This window comes from Capra hircus, chromosome 5, assembly GCF_001704415.2.
Source record: "Capra hircus breed San Clemente chromosome 5, ASM170441v1, whole genome shotgun sequence".
In the NCBI taxonomy this organism is placed as follows: Eukaryota; Metazoa; Chordata; class Mammalia; order Artiodactyla; family Bovidae; genus Capra; species Capra hircus.
Window position 1 is genome coordinate 72,825,700 of NC_030812.1, and position 21,733 is coordinate 72,847,432.

The 21,733-nt window shown below is 43.4% G+C and overlaps 1 protein-coding gene across 15 annotated transcripts in view; it reads right to left on the reverse strand.

Moving 5' to 3' along the window:
- Positions 1 to 21,733, reverse strand: part of RBFOX2 (RNA binding protein, fox-1 homolog 2) — a 293,314-nt gene that overhangs the window by 251,247 nt on the left and 20,334 nt on the right. Inside the window, exon 1 of one of the 15 annotated variants that reach the window (XM_018048251.1) lies at positions 18,340 to 18,718. The exons of the other annotated variants lie outside the window; for them this stretch is intronic. Within the exon in view, the coding sequence (XP_017903740.1) occupies positions 18,340 to 18,426 (87 nt within the window). The 5' untranslated portion in view covers positions 18,427 to 18,718. Of the gene's footprint in view, positions 1 to 18,339; positions 18,719 to 21,733 lie in introns of those variants that run through there. 15 annotated transcript variants of the gene reach the window in all.

A 21,733-nucleotide genomic window follows, 5' to 3' on the forward strand; every position in this document is an offset into this window, starting at 1 on the left:
GATTTCCAGACAAACCACCTATTCCCTGGATATTCAACCCTTGCTATTTAACACTTTAAAAATCCAAACAGTCACCAAAGTTAGTGTTAGCTCCATTGAGAGGACAATCCTTCAGTTCAGTTCAGTTCGGTTGCTCAGTCGTGTCCAACTCTTTGCGACCCCATGAACCGCGGTACACCAGGCCTCCCTGTCCATCACCAACTCCCAGAGTTTACCCAAACTCATGTCCATTGAGTCGGTGATGCCATCCAACCATCTCATCCCCTGCCGTCCCCTTCTCCTCCTGCCCTTAATCTTTCCCAGCATCAGGGTCTTTTCAAGTGAGTCAGCTCTTTGCATCAAGCGGCCAAAGTACTGGAGTATCAGCTTCAACATCAGTCCTACCAATGAACACCCAGGACTGATCTCCTTTAGGATGGAATGGTTGGATCTCCTTACAGTCCAAGGGACTCTCAAGAGTGTTCTCCAACACCACAGTTGAAAAGCATCAATTCTTCGGCGCTCAGCTTTCTTTATAGTCCAACTCTCACATCCAAACATGACTACTGGAAAAACTATAGGCTTGACTAGACGACCTTTGTTGACAAAGCCATGTCTCTGCTTTTGAATATGCTATCTAGGTTAGTCATAACTTTCCTTCCAATGAGTAAGCGTCTTTTAATTTCATGGCTGCAGTCACCATCTGCAGTGATTTTGGAGCCCAAAAAAATTAAGTCAGGCACTATTTCCACTGTTTCCCCATCTATTTGCCATGAAGTGATGGGACCAGATGCCATGATCTTAGTTTTCTGAATGATGAGCTTTAAGCCAACTTTTCACTCTCCTCTTTCATTTTCATCAAGAGGCTCTTTAATTCTTCTTCAGTAAAATCTAGTAATACTCGTTTTTTGTTTTCACCAATGCAGATTTCAATACAAAAAAATAAAACATTTTCCCCCTTATGCTGCAGAGACTTCAAAAGCTTAAGGCAGCAGTAAGAAGACAGCCCACGCAGAATTCATTGTATACTACGTAATGCACAACACATCAGCATCTATTTTATCTGGCAGCAGGAAGAGATATAAGTTAGGGCCCCACAATTATCCCTGTAGAAAGGCACAGCAAAGGGAATGCAGGCATAACAGCTACAATAACAGTAACACAAATAGCCATCTGTACTTGGAGCCAGTCACGCCAAGAGCTCCCAACCACCCACACCCCTCATGCCTCCTCTCCCCCCATGCAGGTGGGCCAATTCCTTGCTGTTCTTCTCCATCCCACATAATTCCACAGGAAGAGAGACTCTGCTGCCAGGAGTGGGAAGCAAAGTAAGCTGCTGTACTTCTGAACACAAAAGCCCAAAAAGTAATGGTCCTACCTCCCTACCCTGCATTCTACCCATTAAAGCAGGATTTCCTTATTTCTTCTAGAACTGTCTAAAACACAGAGACTTGTAGCTCCCCTGACAGCCCCCAGGTCCCGTTCTGTGACACTCTCCCACCCCAGTTAGGATGGGTACCCTCTCCTCTATACCCACACCTACTCCCCTCTGCACTGAGCACATCACAGGTCTGCCTGGGATCAGTCTCCCTATCACACCAAGAGCTTCCAAGGACAGGGGCTGTCCTTCAGTCTGCCTCTCTGCACATGGGCAACAGATAGCACAGTGCTGGCCGTACAGGGGCTGAATTAGGTTCCCGGGGTACATACAAGGACTGCAGAATGAAACGGGAAGTGGGCAGTGGAAAAGGAAACGGTTCAACAGTAATCTGAGGTCTGAGGATCCAGGATGTCTGAACAAACAACATGGTACATACAGTCTCTACACTAGACCGATATGCTGAGTGCAAACTACATTAAAAAAAAAATCAGCCTTTCATTGTCTTTAATAGAGTGCTCTAGAACAGAAGATGCCACAAAGAGTATCATTTAAAGAAAGAAAGAAAGACCCTAACTAACCATAATTATTAGTGTGTCCCTCAAATCAAAACAGCAATAAGAGAGTGTAGCCTACAAACAACGAGCACAGCCCTACCACTCTGCCCCAGTTCCTAGCACACACAGCTTTTCAGGGTTCTTTGGGAGGGGGGGTGGGGAGGTACTTTTTGCCCACTGCTTCCTCTTACCTTCCCCACTCTCCCTTCCTCCTACAACCTACCAAAGAAAACAATGACTATACTGCAATACCCAAGAACCTCCAGAAAGATACATCTCCCCAGTTCTGCTAAGCTCTCCTTGAGGGCTGCTGGCAAGATAAGCAATTTGTTCCCAATTATAGCAGACTTCATCTGGGTGATGAATGTACTCAGCAATTCAACAAAGTGCTGGAAACAATGGACGATCTCAAAACCAGGCTCTGGCAGCACATTCCCAATCTGCCTGCAGCTCCACACGACTGCAGGGTTTAACCAGACTCTTCTTTTTCTATAACCCATCAGCCACTTCCTCCCCCAGGGACATCTGCTCTCCAGTATTCCTTACCCATTCTACTTGTCAAAATCAAACAGAACCTGCTAGAGAGCTAAGACGGGAAAAGGATCTAATAAGGTCCCAAGGTTGTTTCAGTTTAAACCCTGTGGCCATACTTTGCTTGGATTTTTTTTTTCCTACCGAACAAAAATTACAGTAATTACCTTAGAGAGGTGCCAGTTTTCACTAGATTTTACTTGGAATCATTGTAATGAGATAGCTGAGACGAAAGCCACCTCAGAAGTAATCTCATCATAGCCTCCCTTTTCACAGAGGGAGAAAGGCTCAGAGAAGTTAAGAACTGCTGAAGTAAGTTACACAAAGGAATTCCCTGTAATGTCAGATCCTAAAATGCAAGAGTAGGGTCTAATTCATCTCCAGGGCCGACACAGTGCTCAGGGCTTGACAAATGGCTGGTGAACTGAACCAAACAAACACAACTAATTAGTCACAGGACTATGACCCCATGACATTTGACTTCAAGTACACTGTGTTCTCATCATCTGTGACTAGAAAGCTAGGATCTATGGATGGTGGTTTACACACAGCAGACTCTATGGAATTCAGGCTCTCTCCTTCCCCAACCACCAGGTACACTCCCTTCATCTCTGACACCATTCGAAAGATTTCCAACCTCTTTACGTTCCAACTGTTCCAAAAAACATACACATTTCTAAACCGATTTCCTAAAATATCTTCCACTCGGATACTTTTAATTCTCTTCAATTGCCCTCTTAATCTCCTTAATGACTATCCTCTTTGGGATTCCTCCACATGTTTTTAGCCAACCACAACCTGTCTCACCTCCCATGTCAGCCCCTCTAAGCCAAAGGTTCTCAACTTTGACTGCATACCGAAGTCACCTGGGGAAGTTTTCATAAAACTACTGATTCCTGGGTCCCTCCCTCAGAGTCCCTGATTTCATTGGTCTGGGTTTCAGTTCAGTCCAGACAGCTCAGTCATGTCCCATTCTTTGAGACCCCGTGGTCTGGGCTGGGTATGGCCTTTAAATAAGCTCCCTAGGTGACTCTAATCCACAGCTAGCTAACTCTGAGAACTTCTGCCCTGCATCCTCAGAAATCCACCGCCTGGTCCATTATATACTCCAAAAATAACTACTGCTGACTGTCCAAGACTTGAAAAATGTTAGACTGCCCTGTGCCTGGCACACATGCTGCTAGACAAAGGGTACCTTAGAATCATGCCCTGGATTCACATCTGTTTGATAATAAAAATGCTTTGGTAAATGTGTCGGCAAAGCCCTATAAATCACTAATGATGATGAATGGCCAGATCCTGCTAAAAGACTACACAGGGGAAAAAGCTGTATTGGAGTTTTCTGACTCAGAAACACATTTAGTTTCTGATCTTTTACCAAGAATTCAAGGTCCTTCAAATCCAAATGGTCTTTTGGTATGAAAAACAGCCTTCTGTGGCCAACCCCAAAGAAGCACAAGATACGTCATCTATTTTCATGCCTCCATGCTTCGGCACATATCAATCTCTACTTGCTTGAAAAACTCCTATTCATTCTTCAAAGTCCAGTTCAAATGCCTCCTTTAGTCATTCATTCAACAAATCCTGAGAATCTACTAAGTGGCAGGCATTTTTCTAGGCTCTGGAGAAACAATGTTGAACAAGACATAGTCACTAGTCTCACAGGAGTAAACAAGGAGACAAATTAAAATAATTCCAGATGGTGGTTAAGTGATATGAAGAAAATAAAATAACATACTATCATAGAGTAATGATAGGTGGTAACTTTCCCCAAAGGCAGACTCACTGTATCTCAAGACCACATCAAGAACAAGGGGCTTTACCATATTCCACACTCCCAGCGTGCACTCTTAGTACATACACAATGAATATCTTCAATGAATAAAAAACCCAGGGTAAGGAAAAAGGTAGAAGTTTAAAAAAAAAAAGTTTCATAATCAACTAAGAGTTAAGAGACATGAACCCTCACCTGAGTTGGTGATGGACAGGGAGGCCTGGCGTGCTGCGATTCATGGGGTCGCAAAGAGTCGGACACGACTGAGCGACTGAAGTGAAGTTTCTCCCACTAACTACAAGATTTGGGGCAAGGCCCTTCCTCCCTTGTATAAAATAAGTAGACTGGATTAGACTGGGGCTGTAACACTCCCCCGAGGAAACAGGGAAGAGAAGCATGCAGGCAGAGCCCTGTAGTGGTGGGGCCAGCTGTTTCCAAAGCCCCAACAGAGTGGCCCTCACAGGACCCCAGGGCCAGTATGGCGGAGAGAAGCCAGAAATCTGTGTTTCATGTGAGCTCTGCCAGTGTTTAAATATTGCATCCAAATGTCTTTAAAATACTGTGATAGGCAAACAAAACCCCTTGCAGAAGGGTCAGGCCATAGACTTACAGTTTGCAACCTCTATACTAGATCGCCTCTGAGTCCTTCCTAGTTAACAGTCCGTGGCTCTAGAATGAAATATGTCCTTGCAGGAAAACACTAAAGAAGACACAACAGGATTAGAGGACAAAAAGAGAAAAGAACACACGTTTCTACTTGTGTTCTACTAAGATCATAGAAGAGCCTTCTTCATAATTCATCCGTCAGTAAATCCTCATTACTTGGAAAGAAAATTTTGCATCCTGGACAATAAAAAAGACTGACCCCAGCCTTCCTTTAGGTTATAAGAGCTACACACATGTGCTTAATAAATATTCCTATCCCAAGCAGTCAGGAGTGCCTAAAGAGGCACAACTCATGTGCACACACACAGACACACACACCCCACAAAGCAAGGAAATCAATTATGCTGAAGACTGGCAAGATGCCCCAAAGACGCAGCAGGAATTTGATACGAACAGCGGGATGAGGAAGGAGAATGAATAATTCAGTCTCCCTGATTCACTTAACCAAGTGCTGTCAGGCCCAAGCTGAGGCCCACAGCTCTCCGGCTGGGCTCCTTCATCTGCAAGCAACATGAGCTTCTGTCTGAATGGAAAGCCAACCATGCTGGCTCAGAGGTGGGAGAGGGAAGACACGACTGACTGGCACCCAGAATGAGTCACGTTCTCTTTCTTTGCCCAATTCATCACAAAGACCACACTTGAAAGCGAACAATGTTTTCACACTGCCATTAGCAAAGGAAAAAGAACATGCATATTTTATTCATGCCCACCCTCTTCAAGGAGGCCTCCATTAGACAAGAAAGCCAAAGGAAATAAGATAATGGGGAAGGCAAAGGAAAGAAGTACTGGCCAGTATATACAATACGGCTGAATGGCTGACAATATATCCAGACACCTTCCTTGTGGCTCTGACGTTAAAGAATATGCCTGTAATACGAGAGACCTGGGTTTTTGATCCCTGAGTTGGGAAGATCCCCTGGCGAAGGGAAAGGCTACCCACTCCAATATTCTGGCCTAGAGAATTCCACGAACTGTATAGTCCATCGGGTAGCAAAGAGTCAGACACGACAGAGCAACTTTCACTTTTCCTTACCCCTACTGTCCTGCTTCCAAGGATGAAGAAAGTTCCCAATGTTAACTACCGTTAAATTAGCAAAGATAACCGGTTTATGAACTGCTCATCAATTGCTTAACCTAAGTTCCACAGTATTTTTAGACAGAAGCTATTCTGAAAACAGACACAGAACTAACCTGAGTATCAATCAGTCATCACAAAATCTGTTGGAGACCAGGACTTTGCACTGTAGATTAAAAAAAAAAAAAAAAAGCTGCTACAGAAATGACCTAGGGAAGAAAAACGAAAACAGCCCAACTTGTTTTCATGTGTCTCTATGACAGGTTTGGTGTTTCATCTTCCTTTTTTGTTTGGTTTTAATGACAAGGATGAAATATTTGCAATCACTCAACATTTAAATCCCTCAGATCTACAATACTCACTGAGGCAAGTAATTCTTTCAGCCTTGCACTGGTGACCAATACAACAAGAAGGAATTCAGTTCTGAACCCCACAGTGCCAACATCGTGCTGGCGTAAAAATCAAGGGAAGAAAACAAACGTGAGGTTCCTCAAATCCTTCCAAGGCTGCGTGTGAAGATACACAGGTTCTGTGCAAGAAATGGATCTTAAATATTACACTAGTTGAGTAGCAGGAAACAGATTGTATTAAGCAATTACTACCAGAGATAAATGCACTCGAGAATGAGCTCACACTTTAAAAAACCATTTAAAAAGTTAACCTGACTCCTCCAAGTTACCAAAAGCAAATACTTCTCTAAAAATCAAATGTCTGAAAAGAGATGATCCAGCCCTGAAAGCAAAGATGAAATAGTATTTTTTTTAAGGGGGTAATTAAATAACAATGTGTTCCTTCTGGTGCTAATAACCAAATTTTCCTATTTACATCAGGTCAATCCCTGGGAATTAGTCTGTGAGCAGAGGTGTGTGATACAACAGCAGTGACTCAGATCACAGACCCCATCAGAGGACAAGGCGACTACACTGGATAGAAACCTTCTGCTCACATCGTACATTACAGATCACAATCTGAGGGTTCACAAGGGAAGTTCCTGAGGGTCGCAGGCAGAAAAGTGCCCCTGATTTCAAAATGATTAACAACTGGTGCATCTAGAAATTAGATAATACAAAGTCTTACCTGCCATTTCTTTTGTCTTGTCAAAGAGTAAGTAGTAAGGCTGCTGTTGATCAATTTTAATAAACTGGAAATGGATGACAATCTTACCAGAATAAAAATAAAAGTTCTGCTCTTATTTGGTGAGTTAAGGGCAATGGAATTTTTTTTAAAGCTCCCCAGAAGATGGGCTTCCCTGTGGCTAGGTTGGTAAAGAATCCACCTGCAATGTGGGAGACCTGGGCTCGATCCCTGGGTTAGGAAGATTTCCTGGAGGAGGGCATGGCAACCCACTCCAGTATTCTTGCCTGGAGAATCCTCATGAACAAGAAGCCTGGCAGGCTACATTCCATGGGGTTGTAAAGAGTCGGACACGATTGAGCAACTAAGCATTGCACCCCAGAAGATGCTAGTGGGCAGCCAGGACTGAGAAACACAGGTCTATCTAAATGTGGAAACTAACCACTTAGGGTTACTTAACTAGTGGAACCAAAGGTAACGCATTAAGAGGTGATTTGGCTTCTGAATACAACTTAGCTTGAAATGATTATCTCCAGCAAAAGAACCAAATGCTGCACAGTGAGCATCCACCCTGAAAATCCAGGACATGTTTTCTATATAGATAGGGTTCTTTGAGTTCTGAAATCCTATCATCTATCCTACCATTAACCATCCAATAAATATTGGCCCTACTACATAGCAGGTGTTGTGCTAGAAGACGATAATTTAAAAAGGAAAAGAGACCAAAGCAGAGTCCTTACCCTCAAGGAACCTATTGGTACCAGATCAAAGTAGATGGGTATTTATAACACAGTGAGATAAAAGCTAGAAAGGGAAAAGTACAAGCTACTATGCCAGCAGTCAGGAGAGTTACTGCCCCATTTAAGACATTTGACAAAAGGTCTCCAAAGAAAACTGACCTCTAAACCAAGACCTCAGAGATGAGGGTAGGCGAGAACAGGTGGAAGAGAAACTTACAGCGGTACCTCCAAGCAGAGGTGCATGGTCTATGTACGAGCAGGTTGAGGGTCTGGGAGATGAGGTAGGAGCCGGATCACCAGTGTCATTTAATGGGACTAGAGGCAGCAATGTGATGACAGCTGTTGTAGAGGGTCACTCTCAGAAAGATCCCTGCGATGCAGTGACGTGGACACAAAGGGCAAAACCAAAGGCAGACAGACCACTGTGGAAACGGTGACACCAGTCACTGACTTACACCAGGGCAGAGTTCTGTAGCAAGAGCAGATGAGGAGAGGTCAGTTTCAGACACGCTGGCTCTGAAGGAACTATGGGGCATCCACACGCAGATGCAGCTAAGCACCCAGAGACAAACACCTGAAGTGCAGAGAGGAGACGCAGGCCATGCGGAGGCTGTCAGCATCCAGACGATCAATAAAGCCTTAGCAGTGGAGACCCAGGCCCAAAGAGAACATGTATAACACAGACAGCAGAAGGCCTCAGTTCAGTTCAGTCGCTCAGTCGTGTCCGACTCTTTGCGAGCCCATGAATCGCAGCACGCCAGGCCTCCCTGTCCATCACCAACTCCCGAAGTTTACCCAAACTCATGCCCATCAAGTCTGTGAGGCCATCCAGCCATCTCATCCTCTGTCGCCCCCTTCTCCTCCTGCCCCCAATCCCTCCCAGCATCAGAGTCTTTTCCAATGAGTCAAATCTTCGCATGAGGTGGCCAAAGTATTGGAGTTTCAGCTTCAGCATCAGTCCCTCCAATGAACACCCAGGACTGATCTCCTTTAGGATGGACTGGTTGGATCTCCTTGCAGTCCAAGGGACTCTCAAGAGTCTTCTCCAACATCACAGTTCAAAAGCATCAATTCTTCAGTGCTCAGCTTTCTTCACAGTCCAACTTTCACATCCATACATGACCACTGGAAAAACCATAGCCTTGACTAGACAGACCTTTGTTGGTAAAGTAATGTCTCTGCTTTTTAGAGAAACCTAAATAACAGCAAGTTTTAAATGGCAGGTTGAGGAAGAGATTAAGAAAGAGGACTGGCAGAGAGAGAAACATTTTTTAAGGATGGTGCCCGAGAAGCTTGGGGGAAGAGGCATTTCAGGGACACACAATATAGAAAAAGAGAGCCATTGGATTTAGCCACAAGGGAGTTACTGGTGACACTGGGGGAAGGAGTTTCAATATTGTGGTTGAAGAAGAAACCTGACTACAATGGGTTCAAAAAGTACAGACAATTATTTCAAGAAGTTGGTTTGCAGAAGAAAGAAGAATGAAAAGGAGCTGGAAAGTGAAGGAGACTGAAGGACTAAATATGGTCGATCTTATTTATTTTTAATGAGATAAGCATACATAAACTTGATAAAAAAAGATACAGAAGAGCAGAATTTAAAGTCTAAAAAAGAAATTCAAGTAAGATTCACCATAAAAAGAAAGATACATCTTTCACTACAACAGGTGAAATTTGTAGGTTTAGGGGCAGGAAGTTAAAAAATTTCCAATTTCATAGATTCTATTCCATCCACCTGCAATGTAGGAGATGCAGGTTTAGTCCCTGGGTCGAGAAGATCCCCTAGAGAAGGAAATGGAAACCCATTCTAGTATTCTGGCCAGGACAATCCCATGGACAAAAGAGCCTGGTGGCTTACATACAGTCCATGGAGTTGCAGAAGAGTCAGACATGACTTAGCAACTAAACAACAACTTCATCTATAAATTAAGAGGCAAGATTTCTTTCCGTAAATGAAGAGACAGTGAATGTAGGATAATGAGGAACATCTGAAACAGCCATTGTGTCAAGTTCCCAAGAGAGGTCACTCAAAAACAGAAAGACTACCAGACCGGAATCAAGCGTCCAGGAAAGGTTGGAAATCACGAAGGCAGACATCTATATCGATCTAGGCCTGGGGTTTGCTAGGTAGTGAAAACCAAATGAAACAAAGAGAGGATACCGGCCAAAGAGCTGTTTAAGCAAAGAAGCCTGAAATCCAAACAAGATAGGGAAGGAAGCAAAGACAAGGGAGTCAAAAGACAGCGTGAGAGCAGAGAAGACCGAGGCTGTGCATTTCTCAGTGACATTTTGGGAAAAGATGTGGTGGGAGTAAATGAAAGAGAGAACTGGAAGAGTGCTCATGAGAAAATAAGATGCCCATCTAGATTTTCAGAAATGAAGCAGTTCCAGACTGACAGGACCCAAAGAGCATCCTCAGAATAGGTGGTAAATGGGCAACTCACGGCAGGGAAGCTGATAAATGAAAGGACTGAGAGCCTGGGACTAGCTAAGGTGCTGGGTCCATCCGGGCAATCTCTGAAGACAATAGCAATACTTGAGGTAGGGCCGAGGTACCAAGATCCAAGGGCCAAGGTAGTTTTCTCCTGTTTTTCACAAAAGGCAGGGTAATCAATAAGCCACAGTACCTAGTCAGGGAAGACGGCAGATTACTAGAGTTTGAACAGAGCAAGGAATTTCACCAAAAGGCAGACGATTCGATAGGAGCACTGGAGACGGAAGAGAGGGGACAGGATTCTGACCTCCCCACTGCAGGGGGACAAGAGGGACATGCCAGGTCCTTGGAAAGAAACCACATGAAGTCAAGAGAAAGGGGCAGAAATAACATGCAGTTAAAAGGCCGAGGGTGAAGAAATCTGTTTACTATGCAACAGAGAAAATGGGATAGTCGATGAGGGAAGAAGTCATTGGAAGGTCAGGTCAGGAGAGAAAAACCATCAAGCCAGGCCTGAGATCACAGGGATACACAGATGGCCATCGCTGCTTACATTCTGGATGCTGACCAAGGAGTGCAGAGTTGAGAGGAATGATCTGTTTGGCTGCTGCAACACTTCTAAAAAAAACCAGAAACAAAAGAGTCCCAACAATTCCTTAATAGAAAACTGGAGGGCGCAGAAGGGCTTGGGCTTTTTGAAAGGAGTCAGCATTAGCCAGGTTTCAGTGACCCAGAGGCTAAGCTGCAGGCCGAAGGCAGGCTCTGTGAATCACAGGTGACCTACCGGCAGCCTCTGGTCGTGGGAGAAGGGAGGTGGCCTCAGGCTCTGCGAGGAAGAACCTGGCCTAGAATATCTACTTTACCACAGCAGACAAGAAAATTCTCTGAGTGGAGTCAGTTATGACCTGGACCCACGTGGGCTGACAAGGACAGGCACGAGAATCAGGCTTCTGCTGCTTCAAATAAATAATGTCAAATAAATTTTATGAGAGGCTCGAGATTCAAGAATTTTGATGCCTCTAATTAAATAAATGAATAAGCTAACCGATTAATTTTTTCACAAATCTAACATATGTAACCGCTCCTTTGCTAAGTGCTTTACTTGCAGTATCTCATTCGTTTTCACAACCCTATGAGGTGGAAACTATTATTAACATTTTACAGATGAAGGAACCAAGCCTCAGAGAAATTAAGAAACTTGCCCAAGGTTATAAATGTATTAAGCAGCAGAGCCAATAGGACGCTAAACTCCAGAGTCTTACCCATGAGCTCTATGCCTGACTCTCACCACACCAGTGGATGTTGACAATATATCTAAGTAAAAAGCTTGCAATGTGGGAGACCTGGGTTCATTCCCTGGGTTGGGAAGATCTCCTGGAGAAGGGAAAGGCTACCCACTCCAGTATTCTGGCCTGGAGAATTCCATGGACTGTATAGTCATGGGGTCGGAAAGAGTCGGACACGACTGAGTGACCTTCACTTCACAGAGCCTCTCAAATACACAACTCAAAATACAGTTACTAGTAGGGAGAATAAAAAGAATTAAAAAGCATGAGCCTCGAGAAAATTAAGTCCAGTAGAGAGACAAGAGGCTTCCCTTATGGCTCAGATGGTAAAGAATCTGCCTGCAATGCAGGAGACCCTGGTTCGATCCCTGAGTTGGGAAGATCCCCTGGAGGAGGGCATGGCAACCCACTCTAGTATTCTTGCTTGTAGAATCTCCATGGACAGAGGAGCCTGGCAAGCTGCACTCCATGGAGTCTCAAAGAGTCAGACATGACTGAGCGATTAAGCACAGCACACAGAGAGACAAGAGATAGTCACCAAAAAAAAAAAAAAGGGGGGGGGGGAAGCAACAATTCAAAACTACTTAAGTACCAAGATCATGATAAAGATAACAAAGGTTTAAAAGATAGTTAGATGCAACAGATTTTTAATTCTCTCTCCAAAGCAATAAACTCTCTAACAGCCCATTCATCTAAGCTTTCAGACTTCCCAAACGTGAGAGATAACGTTAAATTCCTTAGGAAATACCTGAGTAAATCATACCAAGATACTAGAAAAAAATGAAGTTAAGTGGACTGAAATGAATACTTGCTCTCCTACATCTTGAACCCTCTACTAACCCAACCATTTTCCATAGCATACTTAGTTTCCATGTACTAAAGCTCCGTTTTGACCCAGAGCAGGCAAAAATCGACCTTCACTGATTATGTCTAATGGATCACTGACATCCTACATCTTACATCTTGCCACAGTCTAAATTTGAGAAGATTGAGGCTGAGACAAAAACAAAACAGCCACCAGGAGGGGAGGCATGGATGAAACCACCACTGGAAACAGCAGCGTGCTCTAAGCACACTCACTCACATAGTGTCTTAGTTCCCACACTACATTTTGAGCTGCCTGCGAGCACCATCTATGTTTTCACCTGGTACACCGCTACGCCCCTCTCAACACTTTGATTCCGTCTCAAAGGTAAACGAACCCACCTCAATTTCCCTACTTGTGCAATAAAAAACAGAATGGCACCCTGCCTTCTGTTCAGACCTCTCAGAGGTACAATGAGTTATGGAATGGTTCTTAAGTGCTCTGAATCTCACCTAAGAGGAATGTGATATACAAGTGCACAAGGCATTCACCAAGTAACACCCAAACAGCTTATTCCACTACTCAAAATCGCACACACGAACACAGGTACATACCAGTGCTCAAAGTTCAGGCAAAGCTAAACTCATCTTGGCCCCTGATCCCTGAAGGGCCCAATTCGATTATTGGGTCAGAATTTGCACTTTCCAAATGAATAGAATTGTTCCAAATTATACTGTGAAGTAGCAGTTGAGGGTAAAATGGACTTCAACCACTGGACTCTGACCATCACCAGAGGCAGTCAGTGAAATATGGGTATGCCAACAGGGGAAAACAAAAGAAAAACGGATACGTGGAGTGGTTCTAAAATATAGCCACAAATTCTTTGACCCTATTCCCTTCAAGAGGTGGAGAATAATTCTCCTCCCCTTGGGAGAAAGTAGATTTGGACACTTGCTTCTGACAGATAAGTAAAGCAGAAACAACAGTGTGCACCTCAGGAACGAGATCACAGAACTACGCTTCTTCACCTGCTCTCTCTCTCTTCACCTGATCTCTCACTTGATCCCGCCAAGAGAGTTCTGTCATGCAAGGAGGATGCTCAAAGAGCCAAAGAGACAGTCATGTAGGGCCAGGAGAGGGAGGGGGACCCATGCCTCCTGCCAGCAGCCAGTGAGGAACTGACAACATGTCAACAGCCATGAAATGAGCCATCTCAGAAGTGGTTCCTCCAGCCCCGGTCCAAACTTCAGATGATGGCAGCAGCCCAGCCAACAGCTTGACTAAAACCTCATGAGAAATTCTGAGCCAGAACCACACAGCTAAGTTGCTCCCAAGTTTCTCACCCACAGAAACTGAGACAATAAACATTTGTTGTGTTAAGTCAGTAAGTATGAGCTAATTGGTTACAGGGAAAAATAACTGTAGCACACTAGGTCGTGAATCCCAAACTATCATCAAAGTCCCTCCACGGTTCTGGAAACGGACACCACCAGAGAGAAGCACACCTGTACTCCACAACTTCCTCTTCTCTTCCAAGATGACATCTAACAAATATCCTGAGAGCCAGAAATATGGGCCATTTATGTAGTTTAAAACTTTCTAGCAGCCACACTTGAAAGGAAATAGATGAGAGTAATTTTAACAATATACTTTACTGAAACTAACATTCAAAATACTAACATCGAAATTTCAGCATGTCAGTGTAAAATATAGTCAGTATTTTAAAAATGCAATGAATTTTTTTTTGGACTGAGTCTTTAAAACCTAGGGTATAGTTTATACTTCCAGAGCATCTCACTTCGGTCAAGTCACATTTCAAGTCCTTGACAGCCACAACTGGCTACTGTGTAAGACAGAACAGGAGGCCTCCACGGTGGCTCAGTGGTAGAGAATCTGCCTGCCAATGCAGGAGACACAGGTTTGATCCTTGACCTAGGAAAACCCCACAGGCCACGAAGCAACCAAGCCTGTGTATCACAACTCCTGAGCCTGTGCTCTAGAGCCTGAATGCGGCGAGTACTGAGTGTGTGCGCCCTAGAGCCCACACGCTCCACAGGAAGCCCGCGCACTGCAGGCAGACAGCGGGCCCCACCTGCCGAAACTAGAGAAAGGCCTGCACAGCAACGGAGACCCAGCATGGCCAAAAATACATGAACTATAAAAGTAAATAAAATCTTAAAAAAAAGAGCGGGTCTAGGATTTCTTCTACAGCTTGTTGCCCTTTCAGGAACATGATTGTGGAAATCAGAGGTGAAAGTAAGAATTTTTTAAATACCTAAAGGATTCTTTTTTCTCTCTCCCTACTGAGGCTCCCAAGCTAGGAAGAAGTGGCCTTCACAGAGGAAAGAGGGAGGGGACTGTTAAGAAAAGGAAGGACCACCCTGAAAAACTGAAAAGAAACTAATTCCACCAACAAAACATCAACACCAAGAAGCAGGGCGAGTACAGAGCATGTCACCACGATTTTTGATTGCTGTTTCCCTCATCACTCATTTACCCTCCCACTACACACATCATCCTAGATCCAACTGAGAAGGAAAGATGCAGTTTGCTCTGAAATGGAAGGTCTGAAAGGGGTGGGCGGAAGCAAAGTAGAAGAACATTTGGCTTTCTCCAGCTCACACATTTGCCTCCCCTCCACCAGCAATGTTAGCTTCTAGGATCACTGCTTGAAAGGAGGACAAATCAAACCCAGAGAGTTCGGCAGACAGTAATCTCAACAAGAAGATCTGCTCCAGTGCAACCAGAGTCACCCTCTTCCTCCTCCCGCTCCTCCTTCTTGAGAGGCAAGATTCAGACCACTGTGGAAAAAAGCCCAGTTGTGTGAGTCACCGCAGCCATTCCAAGCTGCCTGGGCAAAATCCAGCGGACAGCTGGAAACAGCTGCTGTGAGATCAACTGCAACTGGGCGGGAAGGAGGAAAAAAGGATGAATTCATAGTTTATCACACACGACCCCATTCTCGCCTCAGAAAAGCTGGGTTTGATTTTCTCTCCCAAACAAAAAGTTTCTTCTCCCTGCTTCCTTAAGATTCTTCTCCTAATGAAGGAAATAACAACAGGCTCACCACCCTGAGATAATGATCCAGTGTGGGACACCACCTCCACCGCGTGTCTCCCACAGTACAGGGTAACCAAGAACCCATCAGGTGAAGTGAAATGAGTGAAAGTCGCTCAGTTGTGTCCGACTCTTTGCAGCTGCATGAACTATACAGTCCATGGACTTCTCCAGGCCAGAATACTGGAGTGGGTAGCCTATCCCTTCTCCAGGGGATCTTCCCAACCCAGGGATCAAATCCAGGTCCCCCGCATTGCAGGCAGATCCTTTACCAACTGAGCCACAAGGGAAGCTCAGGTTCAAGAACCATCAGGTGGGTAGGTGTAAAGGCAAAACACTGTCAACTTGAACAAAACTCTTAAAAAAAATAAAAATTCACCAGGAAATAAGAGACTGCTGAAATCTGTCAGAGAAATAGCCCCAGGGAAAGAGGAGTTCCACTCTCCTTACATGATAATGATGTTATAAACACTGTTGATTAAGGGAAAATGAAAAAGTGCCAGAAGCGGAGTGTTTCTCTGCATAACCAGAAGGCAACAAACCTCTAGACCTCTAATCCACTTTCCTACTAGCCAAAAGGATGCAGATCTTCACACATTAGTCCTTGAAGAAAAGGCTGCTGACCCCTGGTCCAGAAACTGTCCTAAATAAAATTGGCAGTGTACCAACAGGTACTTTCCTAAGCCAGAACTTCTTAGAATCTCAGGCTAAGGGAACAAGAGGGATTCACTGGCATCTGACACATTTAAACAATCAGTAATGGTCTCTGGTCATGAGACTCAGGCAACTTGTGAGCACCCTCCTCTACTGGGTCTCTGAACCCCCAGCCATCCTTCAAAAGCCCCACGCCCACAGCTCGTGGTATTTTTTTTTTAATCAACACACACTCCAGGGTGGTCAGTCTTGGATTCTTTAGTCACTTTAGATATTCACATGGTAGAAGTAGTACATATCCTCCTAATTCACCAGGCAGATCATCCATGAGTATAGAAGAGCTGCAGCCTTCAGAAGGGGGCTCCAGAGATTTTAAAAACCAACGAAAAGCTCCTTCAGCTCTCCCTGCTGCCCACCTGCCAGCAGTGACACTGTTTCTAAAGTAAGCTACAAAGACTTAAAGTGTCTCTATACCTTCTCCTCCTGAGTGCTGTTTTTCACTACAGGACTTTAGTTATTTCTTCCACTAATATTTTTTAAGTATTTATGATACTACATCATACATAGGACCTCTTGCAACTAATTGCTGAAGCCAGCCATTGGCGAACCTATAAATCGTGGAAGGAAGTGAGATGGGGAAGGAGCACAGAGGGAAGTCTGAGTCAGCTTCCAGGACCAAGGGAAACTTTTCCTGGCCTCCCAGGTTTAAGATTAAAATAATTAGATGACAACTTTTGTTTAAAATATGTAAAAGTCATAAAAACTTCTTCAGCTGCCATAGCTTGTATTTTGGACCCCCTCTTATTCTCCTTTATGTTTTGTCTTTTCAAGCATACACCAAATCCAGAAAGACAATTATGATACAATTTTGTAACAAATATAGACTTTCTAACCAACAAATTAGCATATGTGACACCATCAATTTCAACTGTTATTTAATTTTGGCTGAGTTTATACAGCACCTACCCAACTGATTTGAAACCCGTGACAGAGCACCCCAGGATCTTCCTGCCCATACTACTTCATAAGAGCAGAACCTCAAACCACCACCTCTTGATTAGGTTTCACTTTATATAAAATGAGTGCAAGGATGAGATGGAAGACTGGATCTAAAATGCACAAAACGAAACAACAAAAGTGATTCTTTCCCAAAGAAACCATCCTCCAGAAGAGGAAAAGAAGAAAGCTTCTGCTCAAATCTGAAAGATGACAGTGAGGCCTCTGCAGCCCCCGATGAGAACCCATCTACTAGCAACACGGCTAAGCTGCCAAAGCCACTCACATCTGCATCCCCTTCTCCTTCAGTTTGCATTTCTGGTAACTTCCTTTCCCACCAGCCCACGGTGACAGCCACTGCCATGACAGCCCATCGTGACTGCAATAAATCCAGTCATCTGTTTTCCAGGGCAACCTGAAAAGGCCAAAAAATAAGCATGGCCTAGGCCAGCTCTGGCGGGATCCACAAAGCTAAAAAGGTAGAAAGGGGTTTGTAAGGAGATTACCATCAGCTAAAAAGTCAGAGTGTATTCAGTTCAAATGTGGGCATGGTAGTGATCACAGATTTTTTTTCTTTTCCCCCAACCAAAGCAACTAGGGAAAAGAATCATACTTGGGGTCTAAGGGGAAATTGATTTTTAAAAAATAAGAGGTTTAAATAACTGAACACTATACTTTGGAGGAACTTGTCATATTAGAATTTTGGTTAACTATGCATTGCTGGATGGGTATAATTACCTATACTTAGCAGATGGGTAAGAAGTTAAACATCTCAGTGCAACATTTCACAGAAGACAGATGTCCAAAGACAGAAACTCAATTACTTAAAGGCACAAATTATGGGGAGAACTTCTTAGACATGGAATATAAAACATGGGAATGCATTATTAATTTTATACACTTAATATCTAAAAACAGGATATGCAAAGGTTATAGTCCTTTTAACAATGCTAAAATAGATATGCTATATTTAAAGACATAATTTTAGAGCTGGAAGGGATTGCTAGACAATAAATCTGTAAAACAGCAATGCTAACAGACACTTAAGTCCAAGAAATTCAAAGCACTTGGCTTTAAATGCTATATATGTGCAGCATGAGTAAGACTTTGAAGCGTTAACTTTTGCACTTTTATGATCTGTGCTAATTTATAGCCTCTGTATTATAGTCAATGTTATTTTAAAAAAGAAAAAGCAAGGAAAACAGACAGAGATACGAGAAAGAAAGAGGAAAAGGGGAGGGAAGGAAGAAGGGAGAGTGAATGAATAAAAGTGCTCCAAATGGTTTAGACCTCCTGCAACAGGAAAAATGCCTTCCACTGGGGTTCTAGGTACCTCCTTTCCTGTGTCTGTTTTCCTTCGCTTTTCCTCTATTTCTCTGGGTCTTTTGTCTCTCATTGGCAGCCCTGGTTTCCTTCTCATCCTCCTTTGTGCTTCTGCTCATCGCCCTTCCACGTCTGCCTGCCTGCCTCTTTGCATCTTTCCCTTTGCCGGACTCCAACCCCACATCCCCACACAACACAAGAGTAAATCCCACTCAAAAGTAAACAAGAAGTTTTAAAAAATTCTTTACAATGTTACAAATTAACAAATCAAACCCTTCCATCTTAGGAAACTGAGGTTCTGGGAGATTATACAATTTGACCAGTGTCACAAAACTAGTAAGTGACAGAACCGAAACTAAAATCCAGCTTTTCCCATTAAAGCACTAAAAGAAAGCACAGAATGTTATTTTTAAATCTCAGTAGATAAGGTCTCTCTCAGAAAGAAACAAGATCCAAAAACTTAAAAATCAATACCTTATATAGTTAATTATACTAAAAATTTTTATCTGGCTTCAAAACACACATAAACACATATAAACAAACTCAAAAAACCAATGACAAATTAAGAAATTTTGTAACATGAATGGCAAAAGCTAATTTCCTTAATTTTATAAAGTTCTTACCACCACCACCACCAACAAAACCCCACCATTCTTCCTAACCTTAGTTTATGACAAAGAAATACAAATGACTTTTAGATATCTTTTTAAAAACAGACTTTTTTATTACAGAAAAACAAAAGATCACGGTACCAGTTTTCATGTATCAGAGAACTGGTTAAAATCAGAGTATGGTAACATACAGGTTTCACTTTCATGCATTGGAGAAGGAAATGACACCCACTCCAGTGTTCTTGCCTGGAGAATCCCAGGGATGGGGGAGCCTGGTGGGCTGCTGTCTATGGGGTTGCAGGGAGTCGGACATGACTGAGGCGGCTTAGCAGCAGCAACATACAGTTTGCCAAGCTGATAGGAAAAAGTCACTCCACTATACACGCAAGTATACAATTTTGAAGGCTGCTTGGCAATACCTATCAAAAGTTTAAATGAACATATCCTTAGAAATCCAACAACTCCACTTCTCAGAATCTGTCCTAATGTACTTACTTATATGTACAAGAAGATATTATATATAAGCAGCATGGCTTATAGTAACAAAAGATTGGAAGCAACCTAAATGTCCAGCAATAGTAAATGTTTAAACAAATCATAATTTTAGAACTACAACAAACCTTAGTATGGAATACTAAATGGTCATTTCAAAAGAATGAAGCTGATCTGTACAAACCGAAACAAAATGTTCTCCAAGATGTTCTGTTCAGTGAAAAACAATGAAGAGACTTCAGGTACATAAAGGAGTGTACATACATGCATAGAATTTCCCCGTAACAGAACAGAAACTACTAAGGTTTCTATCACACAAACTTTGCAAAAGGAACTTTAGGGCCCTTCTAGTTCCAAGAAGTCCTACAATTTAAGTTCTTCCTGACAGCTGCTGCTGCTGCTGCTAAGTCACTTCAGTCATGTCCGACTCTGTGCGACCCCATAGACGGCAGCCCACCAGGCTCCCCCATCCCTGGGATTCTCCAGGCAAGAACACTGGAGTGGGTTGCCATTTCCTTCTCCAATGCATGAAAGTGAAAAGTGAAAGTGAAGTCGCTCAGCCATGTCTGACTCTTCGCAACCCCATGGACTGCAGCCTACCAGGCTCCTCCGTCCATGGGATTTTCCAGGCAAGAGTACTGGAGTGGGGTGCCAGCTAACTTGCAGTAACTCTCCTAGAAGACCCATCCCCACTTCCTCTCCTGGAGCTCTTAAACCCTGGAGAGAACGATGACTCTCTTCTCTGCCTTTCGACCAGTTCAACTAGGTACCTTGGTAGCCCCCTTTCCAGTTCTCTATAGCTTCGTATCTTTCTTCACTGTCTCAATACTTCTCCTATATCCTAACATTAATTCATTTTCCCCATAAATATACCTCACAGCCTTTCAAAGCCTAAAGGCTATTGCTAGCAACTGGCATTCTTTCTGCTTCCCATTGCTGCTTTTCTATCAACTTCATTTGTTACTCAGCAAACACTTATTGGGTAACAACCGTATTCCACATAGAGTAAGTTCTACCTAACAGGTGGTCCCTGTTTTAAGAAACTTGCAGCCTAGGACAAATATTCAAAAGCAAGCCTCTTGGCATAGCATGTAAGAGGGAGAGAAACTAGATGCAGAGGAGGTAACCTTCCAATGTTTAGCTACATATACCAAGTTCAGAGCTCTGGATACCTCTAAGGAAGGAAGAGAGACTGGGGTTGGTGGCCAAAGTGTCCACTGGCTTTTATGTGTTTCAATTTTTAGGTTTTTTATCTGTAAGAATATACTTGTATATTAACTTATAATTAAAACATAAGACTTTAAAAAGGAGGCAATAAACCCAAGCATGGTGCCTGGTAGATAAATGGAGCTCCATAAATGATCACTAAACATCTGTTCAGACAGTTCCAGAGTGGAGTGGAAAGAGAAAGAAACTATATTCTGTTGCCCTTACTCAACAACTCCTCTTTTAAAGTTAACACAGGGTTTCTCAGCCTCAGCACTACTGACCTTCTGAGCCAGACCACCCTTCACTGTTAAGGCCCGCCCCATGCATTTTCAAACACGACAGCAGCATCCCTGGCTTCTACCCACTAGATGCCCCCAGCACCTCCAGTTGTAGAATCAAAGATGTCTGAAGACATTGCCAATGTCCCTTGTGGGCAAAATCTCTCCAGTTGGGAACTACTGAATTAATGCTTACATATTACGCTACTTCCTCAAACTCAAACTGACAGCCCTTCCAAAGCCTCCAAGCTCTTCAAATCACTTATTTCCAGGGGACTTGACCTTTATCACAATCATCCATTTGATTACCATTCCTTAGGAATCATCACTACCTAAACTCTTCTAACATCAAGATCCCAAACTCGAGTCACAGGCCCTCTCTCTTTTGTCTTCTCCCACTTTTTCCCTCCAGCTGAATCTGTCAGTCCCAGTTTACCAATGCTCAGCCCAGGGTAATGTGCACTTGGTCACATTCGTGGACTCCTGAGTACTGTTTGATAGATTTAAGAAATCACCAAGACCACCTCAATGCAAGCTGGCACTTAACTGAGACTTAGCGATCTTTTTATTCTACTTTTCAATGAATGCTTATTACACTGGAACAGCACTTACCTCTAAAATGTCTCTACCTCCTCAAAGTGTCAACACAATCCCTGCCTAGAGGTTACTATTCTTTTCTTCCTGAAGGAAGACAGAGGTCTTCTGACATGAGCCTGGTCAACTTCCCTTCTCATTACCTCATATGTAACAGGTGCTCAATAACTATGTGTTAAATTTAGGAAGGAAAAACATCATGGTTTTATATTGGCTCTAC